The sequence below is a fragment of the Amyelois transitella genome, chromosome 13 (assembly GCF_032362555.1).
Source record: "Amyelois transitella isolate CPQ chromosome 13, ilAmyTran1.1, whole genome shotgun sequence".
Taxonomy (NCBI): Eukaryota; Metazoa; Arthropoda; class Insecta; order Lepidoptera; family Pyralidae; genus Amyelois; species Amyelois transitella.
Window position 1 is genome coordinate 4559131 of NC_083516.1, and position 19596 is coordinate 4578726.

The 19596-nt window shown below is 34.5% G+C and overlaps 1 protein-coding gene across 1 annotated transcript in view; it reads left to right on the forward strand.

The window, feature by feature from the left end:
* LOC106141221 (kazrin) overlaps positions 1–19596 on the forward strand; it is an 89913-nt gene that overhangs the window by 49046 nt on the left and 21271 nt on the right. The window contains exons 3-5 of the mRNA XM_060947457.1: positions 14203–14403; positions 16063–16330; positions 17112–17363. Of these exons, the coding sequence (XP_060803440.1) occupies positions 14368–14403; positions 16063–16330; positions 17112–17363 (556 nt within the window). The 5' untranslated portion in view covers positions 14203–14367. The remainder of the gene's footprint in view (positions 1–14202; positions 14404–16062; positions 16331–17111; positions 17364–19596) is intronic.

Consider the following 19596-nt stretch of genomic DNA (forward strand, 5'->3'; position numbering starts at 1 on the left):
ATAACGTTCGCGTACCTGTCATTCCTTGTTAGTCTTTTTTTATTGAAGGCAGCGGCGGGAGGCTGATTGTAGTTAGTTCCCCCTAAACAAGCCTAGGGCGTACCTCTAAGCCCTCTTGTCTGGAGGACTCCCCTAGTGTTGTGATGCCATATTACCAGCCGCTTGAACGCTGAGCTTTTTAATTAAACTCTGTAATAAACATGGAATTTGTACAGGTAAATTTACGAGCAATTATTGCGTTTTGGGAAGCTAGATGAGGTTTCTCAAAGGCTTTTGTTTGTTTCGTAATTCAGGTTCTATATATTCGAGAGACTTTGAAAAGCTGACAGCTACATACAAGTTACATACAATATATCTCTGTATACCATCCTTGGTTGACTGGAAAATTCCTTTTTGCTGGTCAGTCCACCATTGTGTATATTTGTGGTACTAAATTGAAGATAATTTGAATAAATAACTTGTGGTTACATAATGTGTTATAACTTTTGATGTCAGTCAAAGTTGTCTTATTACGAGACGATCACTTATTTAATGGAAATGTTCTGTAAACATTTAGGAATCTTTTATATAGATAATAAAAAAGTTATTTTTTAAACAATTACGTACGAAAAGAGAGTACAAGGGAAGGCAAATGATAACTCGTCTTCCTTGTTAACACTGGCGCACCCCAACTGCAAATAATGGGAGCGGTCGGACCCTCGCCTTCGCCATGGTTACAGTGCCTACGCTTAGTAGCCCAGGGCAATCGGTGAAACAAACTCCGTCGGGGTCAATTTCATATGACATATACAGTGATTGCTGTGTTTTAAAACAGATCTTCTGTTTTTGAACACCATATAATAAAAAAATAAATTATGATATATATAGAATGAAGAAGTAGTAATAATATATGTAGAATATGATATAGAATGAACCTCGAAGTGAGTTCGAGACTTGTCTTAAAAGATACTGCCTCAACGATACTTGTGTCACAGACAAGCTCACTACCGGTGCACAACAGAGGCCGACACTTCCATGCAGGTCTTGTGTTTCTTCTCCGACTCAGGTTGTAATTGTAGTACTAATTGAAAAATACAAACAGTCTTTCATATTTCAGATAAATAAAAAAAAAACATAATATAGTTCATACATTTCGTAGCGTTTATAAAATTGCGTAAATTCCGGTTTCATTCTCACATCTCTAGAGCCCGGGGTGCGCCTTATGCCCATGATTACAAAAAGTAACTATAATATCAAGATATCCTACTGTGAAACTTGGCCTTAATTGATACAGTTTTATCACAACTAGCCAACTTTATTATATACAAAGACTTTTACCACCCAAGGCATATGATGAAGATATATCTAAGATATATGATATCATCATACCCATAATATTCTTGTCACACATAATAAAGCCTAAATACCTCGCATGTCTGGTGTCATAATTTTGTGAGCGTAAAAAGGCCTGTTCCGTTTTTCGTGTTTTACTTCACGAAAAATATTTTTTTTTATATCCCGCTTGGAAAGTATGCGTAGTTTGTGAAAAATATCTATTATTAGCTTTGTGGAACACATTATGAGATATGATCTTTTACTGGTAGTTTTACTTTTCCCACACTAAGTTGGCATTTACTTATACATATATCTTTTATCATATTTGAGCTCTTATTGATAAGGGCACTTAAGTATCGCTAACATAGCCTGCGTTGTTGACCTAGAGGATACAAAATTCAAATAATATAATTGTTGGTTAGTATACATATGTGCCTATATACATTTTTCAGCCAAATTCTTTATAAAGATATGTTAACTTATTTGAAACGATCGCTAATTAGGTAACGCTAAGGCATTCCCAGCCAGCCAGTTATTCTAGAGAACAACATTGTTTCTTTTAAAAATAAAAAATCCCAGAAATACTATAATAGAGCATTTACGCGTCTCTCTGCTTTTCCGACACTACCATTGTTTTCCGATGGCTGGATCTTTTTTCTATTTGGCTTGTTACGGGTGTCCCATGACCTAACGAGGCCCTTTACTTATAACAAGGCCCTTCTAGTATGATATCATCATATGTTTACCGATGTTAGTGACGCTTGTTCATCAGATTTGTTTCAATAATGTGAGATATTGAGTTTTTCCCTTTATATTACTTGAGGAGTTCCCTTTATATTACTTACATTTTTTAAATTAGTCAGAAATTTTGATTCATTAAATTTATTTTAAAATTAGCGCGCGCCATAATTTTCTTATGTATAATATTCATATATAAACTGTCCTCATAATTTAAAGATTAGCTAGAAGAGGTCCCATTTGGGAATTAGCCCGTCTTTGTATTGTGTGTTATTACTATAATGTATTTATGTCGCTCTTTTTTAAACAATAAAGTTTTAAAATATTTTATATAAGTTATATAGACAACTTTTTATTGAGTTTAAATAAACCAAGCAATTTGGTTTAAACAAATAAGTAAAATAAATAAGTTTATATTAACCAAAAAATTTACATTCAAAATATAATATTATTATAAATGTAAAATGTAATTATACAATACGTAAATGCAGAAGGTGCGTGAACCGTAACCGACATGTTTGTCCCAAAGGAAATTAATGTTTCGGACGCAATAAAATCGCCGGTCAGTCCGCGACAAATTATAAATATTCGTTTTTATTAAATGTTGTCAAAGGATTTTACTTAAATCCTTCAAATTGTAATAATTTGGTTCTTTGTTCTCATCGGAGCAGATTATACAGATGTGATATTGCTTTTTAAATATTTAAGGAACATAATGTAGGTACCTGGGTCGAAACTTATAACTATCTTAAGGGCTATATTAAAATATATGATGATAGTCAAGAAGTAAGAAGATTCAACAACAATTTAGTTTTATAGGAAGTAAAAACTGGTATTAACAGTTTGTATTATAATTAATCAAGGAACATCAGAAAAATAAAAATTCAAAACATCGCTTAGTTCATTAACCAGGATTATTTGCTAAGGGAGTAAACAACGATGTTTACGTTTTTAACGCAAAATACAAACATCGCCAACATACACTGATGTGATGTTAGATTTTACATACATACACACATACATGTGGTGACGTCTACATCCCTTGTGGCGTAGACAGAGCCAACAGTCTTGGAAAGATTGAAAGCCCACGTGCAGTTGTATGGCTTCACGCAATTGAGATTAAAATAGTGACAAGTTGCTAGCCCATCGCCTACTAGAGGAATCCCAAGTTTATAAGCCCCTTAGTTGCCTTTTATGACATCCATATAAAATACATGAAGTGGTTTCATTTTAAAATGCCGGAACCTACACGGCCCGTAAATTTTACAATTTCTAACTTTACTTCAGTACAAGTCCATGTTTGTTCAAACCAGAATTTCTTTCGGCCTGTCTGTTCTACATGCGGCATGGTTATACGTTCCTCAAATAGCATAAATGCTTCAGAAAAAAGTAAACTTACGAGACTAGGAGGTTCTCTTACATTTTGCTGCTATATAACGGCTGCCACGAATGAGGGGGTTCATAGTCAGTCTCTTCTTGAAATTCCGCACATCCAGCGCAGCATTGTCATCTTGTGACAGCCAGGTTCTGTTTATGACGCTAAAAATGATAAGATTTATGCATTTTAACAACAGCTGCAGCTGACGCCGTAGCAATTCACAGGCTGTAATATAGTGCCCCGAGACAGGTGTCGGGAAAACAATCACATTAGTATGAAAAATTGGATGTTCCGATATAATATTCATCAGTTTCTAGTTTTGTGGTAAAAAAAAGTTAAAAATCAAAGTGTGAGAGAATTATTAAGACAATGTTGACTGAAATAAAGGAAATCTACATATATTTTTATATATTCATAGATAAAACCATACCTTACGGGGAAGTCAGAGCCAACGGTTTCGCAAAGACTTGTAGGGCCACGTTCAGCTATATGGCTTAATGATGGAATTAAGATTCAAATAGTGTCAGGTTGTTAGCTCGTCGGCTAAAAGAAGACTCCCAAGTTAATTGGCCTATTTCTTAGTTGCCTTTTACGACACCCATAGGAAAGAGACGGATTGTAAAGTCCTATTGTAAAGTCCCGGGAACCACACGGCACAAAAAATTCTGATGGAACAAAACTCAAGTTGTTCGGATTTATTTACTTTTTGTGGAAAGAAAATCATTTGAAAAGCTCAAAATAAAGCATCTTGGCCAATAAAATCAATTGAAATAACGCTAATATTTTACAAGTCACTTTTCAGTGTTTCTACCTACAAGGCTGTAAAAGGTTTGTTAAGAGCATCAGGCTAAAGTAGACTTTTGAAATAAAAGGTTTTCACTTCGACCTAATTACGACGAAGTGAAGAGGTTTAGTTTAAAAAATTACTTTCAAATGCCAACAACCAATAGAAGTTGATCGAAAAACAGCAAGAACAGACTAACTTCTGCATAAGTCGTGGTAAGCCACTAATCCGCTGGATGGAAGTCCGTGCCTGTTCTACTAAACGAAATTACTTGTCGGCGCGGCTTACTATTGGAAACTCCTCGTGAAATAGTAAGCGGTGTTAACGAATTTTAAAACATTAGATTTTTTTAATATAAGAGCAAAATTGAATCACCTACACTTATTTCTTGCAAAATTGCTTTGTATATAAAGGTAAAGCCTATTTCTTAAAGCATTATGAACATAATTTTCTATTATTCATGTTTATATTATTATTTCTTTTACAGTTATTGTGATAACCCGTACATCCATCTCAGTTTGGTCCAAAGGTTGGACTGGCAATGAATGCTTTGTGGCATTAAGTCCACCTCTTGTATATTTTAATTATGTGCATAAAGTTTTAAAATAAATAATCACGTTATGATTTAAACGATGTAGATTGTAGGTATAAGGTCCTCATATTGTTAAGTGGTTTGATGATTATCATTTGGTATGATTATTATTTTTTTAACATGCATTTTGGTCACGCGATTGAAATACAAAACATTCAACGAGGTTAACTTAAAATTTTAGCGAAAAACAATTTAGTATTGATATATCTTTCGAAGTAGATACTCAAATACTTTTAAATTAGAATTGACTCATGTAACAGTCATTTTATGCCAAATTAAAAAAATACTTTAACTTTATTCTTCCCCGGACTATTCATGTACCTACGTATATAAATGACAACACAAAGAAATGACAAACACCAAAAATCTTGGTACATAATATAGTTAATGTAGTCGTTTATAATATAACAGACTGTTAAATAAATATGTTTATAAAAATACATGAACGTTAAAGTATTTATTTAACTAAGTTGGTATTTAAGTCAAATAAAATATATTCTAAACAATCCGTAGGTACTTTGTAACTATTCAATAATAGATTGTCGCAAAATAACAATATTTTGGAAGTGTTCGTGATCGTAACTTAATTTGTAACTAATGAATATTTAATGAACATTTGAGTTTGTGAACATTTACTATTTTCGTTCCCAAGGTCGTGACCCGAGGTCGTGCACTCTGCTGCCCGGACTCGGGTATATTTACATACACAATTAAGTTTTTAAATTGGATGGAGTCTTACCTTTACATTTTTATACAATTTACTCAAACGGCCAGGGTAAATAGGGGCTGGAATATGAAACATAATTTTACTACAAGTTTTATATCTCTTTCTCATCAAAGCATATTCTCAATTGTTGAACTGTTTAATCGTGCGGTTCTCGGCACTAATACATAAAAGAATAGGACCACTCCATCTCTTTCCCATGGATGTCGTAAAAGGCGACTAAGGGATAGGCTTACAAACTTGGGACTCTTTTTTAGGCGATGGGCTAGCAACCTGTCACTATTTGAATCTCAATTCCTATCTTTAAGCCAAATAGCTGAACGTGGCCATTCAGTCTTTTCAAGACTGTTGGCTCTGTCTACCCCGCTAGGAATATAGACGTGACCATATGTATGTATGTTGAACTGTTGAGCACTGTATATTATAATGTGAACAAATTTATCAGGGTATTACACAACGCAACTTGGGATTTTCGATCGAAATGTTAGGTGATTAAACTTCCATAGGAAGTTAAGGAGGTCATTGCAGGACTGCTAGACCTAAGTACTTGCCTGGTTCGCAGTAGGTAGTAATAATATGGTTTTTATATAAATAAAAACATACTGCGCATGCTGCATTTCTCGCGTAAATTCAATTCTTTTTTCTGCGGAAAGAAAGGTTCGGATATTATGATTTTGTTCCCAGATGCAAGGGATAGGCTTATAAACTTGGAATTCTTTTTTCAGGGTTGCAACCTGCCACTATTGGAATCTCAATCTACCAATAAGCCTAACAGCCGAACGTGGCCTATTGGTCTTTTCGAGACTGTTTTCTACCCCGCAAGGGATATAGAAGTGATTATATGTGTGTGTATGTAGTTGCTTTAAAATACCTTTATAAATCTTTTCAGTCAAATTAGTCCTTAATGATTAAGGAACATTAGGTATATGTACTTTAACTCAGGTTATTTAAATATGCATAATAAAGAGTTTTGTAGTAACCCACTCATCTATTTATAGCCATTCTTATTTTAATTCTTACCCAGTTTTGTAATTAAGGAAAGTTATTTCAAGAATGATATTTTTATATTCCTGCCTAGTTTTGTACTTCATTAAGTTAATGTTAATCAAAAAGATTGAAGTCTGGGAAATATAACATTTATTTTACCTAATTACCTCCCGAAGATCGGGGAAGACCGGCTGGGTAAGTATAAAACTTTTCTTGTAGACTCAAACATAAAAGTTGTAGAGAGCTTGCATCTCTTTCAAAAAGTTCTGAAGTGTTCGCGCAGCTTCCAATCTTTCTCGTTAGCAGTTGTTTCATTGACTAATAGTAACATTAGTTTTTAAGGACTAGACTAATTGAAATACTGTTCCACCTTCCGCTTTTACTACAAAAAATCTTACGTAAGTTTTATTGTGGAAGGAGAGACGCCGCGGCAGAAGACCCTAATAGTATGAAGATTTCAATGTATATATTTCAATGTGTCGTGTGGTTACCGGCACTTAGTTCATGTGATTCACGGCGTTTTAGAATAGGACCGCTCCATCCCTTTTTCAGGGATAACATATAAGGTGACTAAGGGATAGGCTTATAAACTTGGGAATCATCTTGAAGGCTACGGGCTAGCAACCTGTTACTATTTGAATCTCAATTCCATCACCAAGCCAATCAGTCTTTTCATGATTGTTAGCTCTGTCTACCCCAAAAGTGGCATATACGTAATTATATGATATGTATGTATGTATATATTAATATTGTTTATGACTTTTCTAAATTGCCCAATCCAGGATCATGGTCAAAAGGCAAACATTGGGCTTTTCTCCGAAAAGGTGAGGATGTAACTGAGATTTACGCCAGGAGTAAAAATTAGGTAACCATTATAATAAATGTATTCTCTCGTCAACATTTTAAGTTCATTTGATATTGTGAAGTTGACGTTGTTGAAGAAAATGCTGCAGTGCAGTTTGTTACCGCTTCTTCTGCACTGACGCCTTGGAAGCGGCAGTTAACTTAGTTTTAAGTAATTAATTTAACGTCAACCAGTGTTGTTAAACCATACGTTTTGACAATTATTAAGCGATATGAAGTATCATATAATAATGAATAAAAATTTTGAATTTTTTTTAATAAAACCTGTTTCAATTATTTGATCAAATTGTGTTTTAACTTTTTAAAGACTCTTGACTCGATTGCTGAGACTGAGGCGCTCCGCCACTTTAAAATAGAGATCCTTGAACCACTTCATAACATTAAAACATTTACATTCATATTCCACGTTTCATAATTAATTAAACTCGAAAGGTTTGCAGTTTCATTAACTTCACGTTAGAGGGGGGATCTAGCTAGCAATTTATTCAATGTGCTAACATTTATAATGAAATGTATAGTCTTTACATTATATTCTCTTTTTCTTTACATACACATACTATATCTATTTACTAAAAGTATTTTTGTAAAGAAAAATAGATTTGGTAATTATTTTAGTATTTTAGTATATGGCGTTCTTGTTAAGGTGTTAACGAAAGTGATTGAGCATATTATTTTTAGGTAATCATCATATTGCATTACGTTTATTTCATGAGTCAAATTTTAATATACTTTCAAGTGCTACTTGATACTTGACAAGTAATTTGTTAACTTTTGATAATTTTACTAGAGCAGCCACGTTTTTCTGACAAAATTACAAAAATTATCGCAGTCACACTGTTTATTATATACCCTTTTATGGAGTTGATGGTAAATTTTCTATTGGTTGTGATTCGTAAGATTTTACGAACAGGTTTTCAACAAGCAAGTCTAGATAAGTAATATTCACTTTCTCAACATTTTGTCTTATAAAAATTTATTTTGAAAACTTAAAGAAAATGTATGTGGCTACAAATATTACCTAGCGCAGAGCAATATCTTCGTGGAACACCTGCCGTGCTCTCCCGACACGTTTACATTGGAAATTAACATCTCCCCTCTAACCAATAGTCTCCTTACCGGTACTATTACTATAGCATCGTTTAACTAAGTTGATGAGGGTTGAACTTAGTACTTAATTGATGTAGAATATAATATATAGAATCTCATTTCCATCATTAAGCCATCTAAACCTTAACCGCCGAGTCTTGTGATTGTTGGCTGTATTCACGTAGGGGATGTTGACGTAACTCCGTGTTATGTGTGTGTGGGTGTAAATATGTACTATGTGCAAATATTTCCCGTTCAGCCAATTGTCTTGTACTTGCGTACCGTATCTCTTCATAAATGGGAGTTGATCCTAGTGATAGTTTTAATAATTTCACCGGTCTAACATTGTGTTCTTAAACGACAATATGTATCGAAGCTTCCATAGTTTGGAAAACTTGGTAGGTAAATATTGGGAAATATCTTTTCACCTACATGCTTAGTCATGAAATCTGAATAACATATTCAGATGACAAGACTTTCATAGCACAAGAAACGAACATAATTACATACCATCACGTCTATATCCCTTGCGGGGTAGACAGAGCTTAAGTAAAGTTGCTTAATTTTAGATGTGAGTGAACCCTCTTTAGGAATAGAACTTTAGTACTGCTCTCACTAATGGTACTTGCAAAACTTTCCTTGAGTCCTACGTTAATTTGTCAGAAACATGAATATTTATTTTATTTACGGTAACTTTCTATGAGTTTGGAGTGAGTATGACATATAGACTTATTTTTACCGATTAGACTAACGATATCTACCGTTAATTTCAAAAAATGTCGCCCGATAAATATATAGGGTAAACAGTCATAAGACAATACTTTAAAAAAAGGCTCGTGTACCTATTTAAATATTAAGTATAAAAATATGTGACGAATAAAATTAACATTCTCGGATATAAACTGAATTGATATAAAGGGTTGCAAGCGTTGCAAACAGAATATGAATATCAAATAATTATGGTCATTTTGTCTTCAAATTACATAGAGCTAGTCAAATTACGGGACCTCTCATTGAAACGCAAACAACATGAAAACAAGCCATTAATATAACACACGTCTATTTGCGTTAAATTAGAATCATCACAGATACGACACAAGTTATAAAAAATATCAATATTCTTTCTCCTTCTGGTATTAATCCTGGTCGCATTTACACTTCTCTGGAGATAAGCTTGAGGTAAACCTGAATCATCATCCTGGATTGGGTTTGTACACAAAGCGACATTTCTTGTCTGACTGTGCCGGAGAACAAGTTACACATCCAGTTGTTTCAATGTGCAGATTTTCCTCATGATGTTTTCGGTCGCTGCAAGAGGTTAGTATTAAAAGTCACTTCTTACAATACCTTCTCTACCTTCTACCTTCAAAATTTGGTACTTATTAAAAACGTATAACTTGAAATCTAAACTCGACTCTCACAAAACATCTCTTTAGTGAGCATGGTCAATTTAAAATGTAACCACATCACGCACATAAATTATCCATCTGCGATCTTGTTATTTTATACATTCAGCACGAATATGTGGGCTATTTCCATTTTCTCGGTATTATGTCCCGGAATTATGTCCCAACCCCTTACCATTGTTTCTCGAAGTAGATATATGTAGGTATTGTGCTCGACGGCAGAATACTAATAACTTAGCAAGCAAACAAAAGTCCAATGACTGCGGTCGCCAACAGTTGGAGAAAATTTCATTTGCGTACGGACGTGACTGTATTAGTTGTTAATGAGACTTGAGCTAATCATAATTTGACCTTATTTCCTTATTTTTGTAGTGGGCAAGTCAATATACAGAGCGACTCGGTATATACCAAATTCCATGCTGGTCTGGTAGCTCTCTCTGGTAGGTCTCTTCCTGTGCAGATTGTTAAAGTCAATGAAAGGAAACGCTAATAACTTGGGTTATTATTTTAGGTGAAGGACTATCCTGTCATTCATTTCAATCCATCAGTAGTCATATATCTATACGTAGCCTTTTTTAAAGAATCTTTGGCTCTGTAACCCCGTAATAAAAACGTGATTATAGTTTAACTATTTCATTAGCATCAGATTTTACAGTTACAAATAATAAAAATCTGCGTTATTTTGCTAGGCTACAATTTACACGTGTGTAAAACAAGCCTAGTTAAGACACGAGATACTTAATTAACTTTAAGATTCAGATGATTTGGCGCAGGTGATGTAGATTACTAGGACGAGACGGCGCTGTATTTACGAGCACAATTCCGGCAAACTGGAAGTGCTGTTATAACGACCTCATAAATAGCAAGTTTAAATCTGCCAACTTGACTAGAACTGCATTGAAGTTTCATTGGCTACTTCAGGGAATTTGCAAACAATTAAACTGAATAATTATACTTACAACAATAAAAAAGAGGAGGACTAGAGTAAAACCGAATATAGATACTTCGTTTTGGTGAAAGGTCACAACGAGAGGGAATAAATCAATGAACTTGTACGAAAAGATTGAAGAATTTGGAGAGCTGAAGACGTAATCTCCTCTAGAAGAGAGGATTATATGAATCTATGTAATTAGTTTTTTAAAGGCAGTAGTAATCACACACCAACTGTCAAACATAGCGAAGAAATAGCAGGGGAAAGTCTTAATTAAGATAACAAAGATTTCACTAATTGGAGCATAAATACACTCTCTGACTCAAAATCGTCGGAGCCGCAGTTCTCCAGGCATTACACCTAGCCTTCCTTCCTTCCTTCCTTCTAGCGGAAGATCTTTCCTATTGTGGTGGTCGAGCGAAATCATCGCTTGCGCTATAGTGCCATTCACCATTTATATGTAGGTAACGATATTTTGCAGTTACCAAGGGTTAGATATAGATACCCTTACTCTCCTTTCACTTTTGCCACATTAAAGTACTTGCAGTATGTAATCGCAATCTTTTACTTATTATCCCTAATCTTCTTTTAGTTACGCCACACTAAAAATATTCGCAATGAATTATCTTTACATGATACATTAATTAACTTTTAGATCCCACATCTGAAAACTCCAAACGGAATTGTACTAACATTCGGAAGGCGTGCGTTTTAGACTCGGTAACTGAAATTAACCTACTTTCAGACGCCCATTATCGCAGCCTGTTTGCAACAACATTACGTAATTCGCTGTGAAAGCCAAACGGTAACTCATATCTTTCCTATCCTTTGACCATAAAAGGGATGTATGAAAGGCTCTTTAATCTAAATTTTCTGGTCGGTGCTGCTTCTGCTCGTCGCATAAAATGGCATGACGTTTTAATTAAGGCGTGAACTATTCAAAGGCCGTAATAACGAGACTGCATAACTTTACCTTGTGTGGAAGTTTCTCGTATCGGCACTCCCACGTCTTAGAGCTATTAAAAGTGTACTGGAATAGAAGGAGAGGTTTATACAGCAAATTCAGATTGAAATAACTTTTGGTATGGCATGTTGTGTGTTGTTCAACGCTAATCAGTTTAGTTTCGATTTTGTTCATTTTAAGAAGCTAATCAGTTTAACTTTTTAAAATTAACAAAATCGATGGCCAGATACTGACTATACTAAATAATTTCTAATTTTCGAATATGTTTAGATGTCGTTAATTTTAATAATATTTGAAAATAATGGAGTCCTTGAAGACTGACATTTCATTCCCTTTTTTAAAAGTGTAGCATGTTGTTAACACGTACATTAGTCAAAGTAGTCCATTAATAATGACTATAAATCTAGACATCGATTTATGACTGCATCCATTAATCACATAGTTATTGGCTCTGCTTAACGTCCGAATTCATGACGGCTTTAATTGGCTTTTCCTTAAGTGTGTACTATATGCTACTTACTATATACTAAGTGAGAAATATCTAGGAAAATAATATGAACTTCATGATAATCACTTAACATGTGTACTTAATTCAAATTATGGCAAAAAGGCAACGACAAAAAAAGTGGAATGAAACCCCTTCTACTACTAACTTGAAAGAGGGTTTAAATATATTATTCTAATCTAAAAGTTTGTAATGTGCCGAGAGTGCTACCAACTTTCATATTAAAAGCGACGTTCATAAAACAACTCTTCGGAGCCCCAATTTAAGAAGTCAAAGACTTAAAAATCGGTTAATGTTGCCAGGACGGAGGCCTTCCCCACGACCTTTTTATGTAAATCCTGAAGGATGTGCCAGGGTTTTTAATGAAACTGGGCAATTACTTTGATGGATACTGCATTCGTGACGGACGACCCTCTTGCAGTAACTATTGATTTAAACTGTAACATTATCGGTTATAATTTACACATGGTAGATGAAGAGAAGCAAGAGAAAGATGCAGTGTTAGGGCGAAGTCATGCTCTTTTGAAATTATTTTTTTGCATCTATTGTAGTCAAAGTTTTTCAAAAGAACTAAAACGCTTATTCGGGCGATTTGGATGCCAAAAGAGCGTAATCCTTGGTGTTGCGGTCGTTTGTAGCTAATTATGAGATGGCTATTTATAATGAGATGGATTGTATGTAAAAGTGATACCTACGAAACATTTCGAGATATATCTAAATCTATGTGAGCAAGCAAAAAATATATAATTCATGTATGACTTTTTGTGCGAACATATACATTTTTCATATGATTAACAATGTAATTAACACATAAAAAACAAAACATATAGCTCAGCACTTACGCAAGGAAATTTGCAGAGACAACCTTATCTCATTGATTTAAAAAAGTAAATGCGCCTCCCTTACACAGGCGGAATTTTAATCAATTTTGCGGCCAATAACTGGAGTGGAGGCTAAACGGGCGCTTCTCGCAAATTACCGCCTTTAAAACTCTGGACTATATTCGTCAGAGTAACGCTCTTAAATATAAAAAAGCGGAGTTCGTTTTGGGAATTTGCATAACAGATACGATTACAGAACACTCACTTTGCCCGAATGTTTTATACTCTATAATTGTATTTGGAGAGACGGCCGAGCGTTTTAAAACATTGATACCGAACAGATGTTTGAGGGCGGAATTTCAATAACAACTGGCTACTGGTAAAGATTTTCTTAGTGGCTTTTCCAGCTGGAAAGAGCATTTTGTATACAGAAAATCTTCTTTAAAATATTGGCAAACGTAGGAAAAGTACAAAGAAGCTGTCTGGGAGAACCGCCCGAGGCTACCTGAATAATGAGTTCTCCAAGTATTTTGACGAACTTTATTACGGTTAGTACTTAACAGGCAATTAAGGGGCCTCTAGTATTTTTCTTCGCAGACGTGGTAATTAGTTCTGTGATATCTCAAAAGAGTTTCCCCGAGTCGTCCCTTTGTATTAATTAAAAGTGTCAGCATACTTTGCTGAGCTGTGATAGCGTATTAGATTACGTGACGTTGCCTTTGTTATGAATAATACTCTTTATCCTTGAAAACTTCTCTTCACTTTATGCGGGAAAAACAGTATTTTCATAAAGTCTCTTCCTTCGTTAACACTTCGTTGTGTATGTGAGGTCTGAGAGAGGTTGATGTCAAGGAACCCAATCCGGTGAATTGAATTATGGTAAAAAATCATCTGTTTTGGTAGAGAATTTAATAAATATTTCCATGCATTTTACCATTGATGATGAAATAACCAAATAGCCGTAAAGGACTGCCAATATTACTGCTGTAAGGTACCTAAAAATTGTTGTACACAACTGAGAATGTTATCATTATTACCTGGAAATTTAATTATTATACTGAAATAAAATAATTGAATAGTATGTAATAACATGTATCTTTTGTTACAGATCAACCTTCGTTCAACGTCGACCGTCTACAGTAAAGCGAGCATTACGTGGAATAATTTCACCTGGTCCATAAGATAGGTGGTTTCGGGAACAGTAAGTCGGCGTCACTCGGCGACCATGAGGGGGGGCGGGGGATAGCATGACAGAGCCTGCCACGGCGGCCTGATGGCGCTAGTGCGCCGGATATTAGGCGACGCCCAGGTACATATTCAGGAAAATAAAATAAATACACTACTCAGGCTTTTCATAATTTTGTATTGTGACGCCATACACGTTAAGATACCAGAATAAGCAATGTATGAGTATATATATTAAGTGCATATCATATGTACATAGTATAAATATGTTACAATATTAACACGGAGCGATATTAACATATGATAACGTATAGATCCCTTTGCCAGTCTCATCGCTGGCAATCAATTAAAAAACGTCGAAAACATCAAGGCACGCCTATTCTCGCATGATTAGCAAACCCACACACCACAGAACACGAAGCGGCGCACCGGCGCCGGCATTCGGAAGCAGGCTTCAATGCTCTGTGCCACGCACGCACGTTTCATTCAACATGACATGTAAAAGGGACGTACTCAGGGAACCTGACGTAATATGTAAAATGGACGCACTCGACTCGGCGGCGAGCCATCCTACCGATTAATCCTATAACCTCGATAGTCACCTGAATCTACCGATATCTACCATTAATTACAAAGTTGGGAATTGGCATAAAACGCTACGATTAAAGTGGCTATTACGTCAAACTGTAGTGAATTTAGAAAATAGAGAAGGTTAGATTAATGGGATTAGATAAGACACTGTTGGTGGTTAGAGCCACCCGAAATAAGTATTATTTATGATTACACAAACGTGCTACATGATACTTAATACTTAACTGAATACTTCTAGGTAAATTAAACATAAATAATGGGCTAATTAGACTTTTTTAGGATTTAAAAAAAATTGGATAATGCTTTTAACGTTACGAATAAGAATACACCGGGCTCTGTAGTACTAAAAAAATTTGCGACTGGCCATTTATAACACAGTGAAAAAATATAGGTATATTTGGCGGGAAAATTCAAGATATTTATTGGTATGCTATACATCCATGGACTTACTTATGTATGTACCAGTATGTATGTATGTAAATATTGGTTGACATTATTTATGCAGTTTTAACGTCCCGCTTTTAAATTGCATTCAAGTTCAAAAACACTTTAGAAAAATTTTTAATGGAAACTGGATATTGTCGTATTTTAAGAAAAAATTGTTTTTTTCTTTTTAAAGCGGTACTGAAAAGTTTTTCAGTAGAGTAATAAAAAAAAACAAATAATGTCAGCTTTTTTTCTCAACGTAAACTGCAACTAATGTTATACCAATAAGGTTCACACCTTTTTTAAAACCATAGTTAGACCCAGATCAATATTGTAGTTACCACTAGCAATAAAAACGGTAATGGATTAGCACTTAGCCGGTCACTAGCTAGACTAACACTAACTAGTTATTAGCTTAATTAGTGAACCTTAAATATCCGCAATTACGCTGTCTGCGGATTTTAAAAGCTATTTTATGCTTAAAAGTTATAGCATTTCTGTACCTATTTCAACGTTTGTTTATCTTGTGAAAAGTACATGATACATTTTGAGTTCGTATATGAAGCAGCATTTCCACTTGAGTTTCAGTTTTATAAAATTACCATTGCTGTTTTTACAGTAATAAGTAACAGGAATATGTAACTGATAATTAGTTCCAGATAGCGATATAATTTTCTATTAGTGAGTCCCAGGTAGAGTTAATTGCACAATAAAGAGTATTTTATTCACGCAATATTAAACAAAGTAATTTTAGTTTTTCTTTCAGGCGAAACTCCGCAAAATGGTTGATGAGCAAGTGTCGGTTGGGGCTCGGGTAGAGGTCGACGAACCCGAGCCAGCCGACCCTCTCATCACGCCGGCCAGTTCAGCTCTTGAAAGGTCCGATTTGGATCCCAGGCCTATACCTCCAGAACGCAGGCTCCTCATAGGAACTCTTGATAAACGGAACGGCTCACTAAATGGCGATAAAGAAGCAACATTAAATAGGACGTCCAGACTTTCAATAAGAAATGGAAAAGAAAATCCTTTCTTAGGTACGTATTATATAAAATTATCGCGCAAGATTTTATATCTAACATAGGAAGAGGTCGTGTGTTTAGGGCTTTATTAAGAGGACCATGACTTTTTAGGTCAACTTTTATTTAGAGAGAATAGTAACTATGTCCCGCCTGGTTTCGAATGGAACAAACTAAAAGTTACATTTATAATGCATGTCTGCATGCAACTCTGTGGTTCTTGAGTGGGATTTTGTTCTCTTGCTTCAAATATCTGCAATGCACATACCTGAACGAACATATTGCTCTATTATTAAATGAATACGTAGTCTGAAACAGCCATTCTGTGTTATTATTCTGTCTTGAGTCGGGTAAATATATGTTTAACATTCATTACACCTCCCTTTGCTTGGCAAGTATTTTAACACTATGCAGAGGTAAAGAGGTATACGTACTTATGTTTTATCTAATAAAACCTTAGCTATTTCTTTAACGTAATATTTAACAATAATATTATATACCCAGCGTTATGTGCTTAGATTCAAAATGATAAACTTATTGGGGTTTAATGCAAGGTAGCTTTTCTGATATGTTTAAAGAATATTCAGGAACCTAATTCAATTATATTTTGCATTTTTCTATCTTATCCTGCCAGTTAGTGGTTTTTTATCGTGGATTTAAAATGGCGAAACACCTACGTGATTCTATTTGCAAATGTCACAAAATACTCTCTTTTATACATTATGTTTAACGGAGTCATTTGTGGTATTAGAAAAATATGTTCAATACACTTAAATACAAATTTCAACAACTTCAACAGATGATGACAATAAAGAAAATCAAGCTAATGGAAAACTGGAATCTCCCGTGAAATGGTCGACACAGAACGGCAGCGACAGTGGCACGTACGCCGAAATAGGCACTGGTGGCAACAGCAATACTAGTGAAAGGAATGTGTTGGATCCTGCTGATAGTTCCGAAGAAGAGGTGCCTTTGCCTGATGCTACTTCACCGGGACGGAGTAGCGACGGACCTGAACCAAGAGCAGATGTTACTGCAGTACTGGATGGAGGTGAGAATGAAAAAACAAATCTTAATTTTTGTACTTTACAAAATGTATAAGGTTGTGGAAAATTTAAATACAATAACTTCTAATTAAACAAGACAAAATCAATGAAATTTAAATGAAGTTACTTCACATTAAACAAGGCAATCAATGAGAGGGACAATAAATAAATAAATATAAATTCATACGGGACAATTTACGCAAATTAAGTTACCCTCGAAGTTGTTTCGAGATACTATCTTAAAAATACTAAATTTGTTTGAACATTTGATTGAACATTCAAAACCCAGGCCTATCAGAAAAAGATCATCTTTCAGGTTGTATTCTTAACTATTGGCTTCAATTATTATAATTTACCTTATACCACCAACAAATATAATATTACTTTTGTAGAGCTGAATTCCGTAATAAAATGTGGGTGGTTCATTTTTATTCAATATTCATATTGTCAAGAATATGATGTCCCACGCAATCCCTTAAGTTGTGAGAAATTGATCTATATTAGAAGCCCGCAATAATAAGTTACATTTTATATTTGGCAGTAGTTTTATTTATGATAAAGGTATTCAATATGTTTTCACAAAATAAATACACACCTAAAATAGAAAAATTAGGTTCAACTTGGCTTTGATATTAAGCAGGGGAATGAACTTCTTCTTTTAAGTGTGTTTAAAATTTTTCGAGAAGATAGAGAGAGTAGTCTTAAAAACACTGAAAGGTCACGTTCCATTTTAGCTTTATATTCAATTAAGGGTTTTCATATTACTCATTGATTCACTCCCATCATTAATGGCTCCTATTGTAGGGACGCTTGTGTAGACTAGAACATCTTGTAAGAATAAATAATGTTCTAAGAATAAATAATTCTTATGCACATTTCAGAAATAATTTGTGCAATCCGTCTTTTACATCTAAAACTAAAGTGGATTTAATTTATTCGAAACTAATATAGAGGTAAAAAAATAAAAGAAACTTGAAAGTCCATGACGTAAACTCTGCGTTGGCGTTTGTCTTAGAGTCTGTAATTCAAGAGATAATAGTTCCTAACTAGTCGAGACGCCATGTTTGTTTTGTTGATGAACTTCATACTTAGTTGGAAATTCTTACACCGTCGTCGTCTCTTCACAAAAACTGAAATATTATCAGATTTTTTATTTGTGAGCTAGCTTTTGTCAATGTAAGTAGTGTAATAGTAAATGATGTATTGTGTGTGTGACATTCTTTCTAAATAGTGAAGATAAAGAGAAACAACAAGAAAAATGGAAAGTCAATATATGGGTTGGGTATAGAGGGTCAGTGCTAAGAATTCATATCTACTAAAATTACGCTACGCCATAAGCATATATGATACAAAAAAATATATCTTCTGTTTAAGAGATAATAATAAAGAAATGTAGTAGCTCAAGAGATTTCTTTAACATGTGAAATAAAATAACATTGTACTATTAAAATATGCAAGTAGAATTTCTGCCAATTATACGATATCTACAAAAAAAACGGAACTATATTACGTTCTTCTTATATTTACAAAGTTTAAAACTCCAAAGAAGTTGAAACAAATGAAATTATACCAGCACTTTACTTCTTGCCAGGCAACAACTTATTTTGCAGAATTTGACTTGCTAACTCAATGGAAAATGTGGAACATGCTATGTTCTCGTTTTATGCGTTGAAGCTATTGTTCAAGCGAAGGCTTAATAGAGCAGCCATGAGAAAATAATACACAGTAAGAATCCAGCACGCTCTATGGCTTCTGAACATCCATACATTGTTCGTACCACCCTTTGCGGGTTATCTCCGTGCTAATGAGAACCAGCCTTGGGGAATAAGCTCATTTGCCGACTAACTGCACAACCAACAACTTCCAAGAAAGAAACTTCCCGCCAGCTGTTGTAATTTGTCATTTAATTATTCCCAACCTTTTAATTAGCACGTGGCAATTTGTTTCTTAACTTTCTCGTGGTAGAACTTTGCTTTAATGTACATTAATATACTACGTTGTTTACTCCTGCATAACTAATTTTTGCGTTTTTGAAAAAGTTATTATATCGTTTAATGACTAGTGTCGTCTCCATTAGAAAATTTTTATCGTTGCGTGCCAGTTGCACCCTCTGACACTACAAAAATCAGAAAAATTATTATACTTATTTAGTCGCAAAGGTATATTTCTTGTACGATATTCGTAGTTGTGTGAACTGTTAATCATCGGATAGAATGGTAGCGTCAATAAACACAAAAA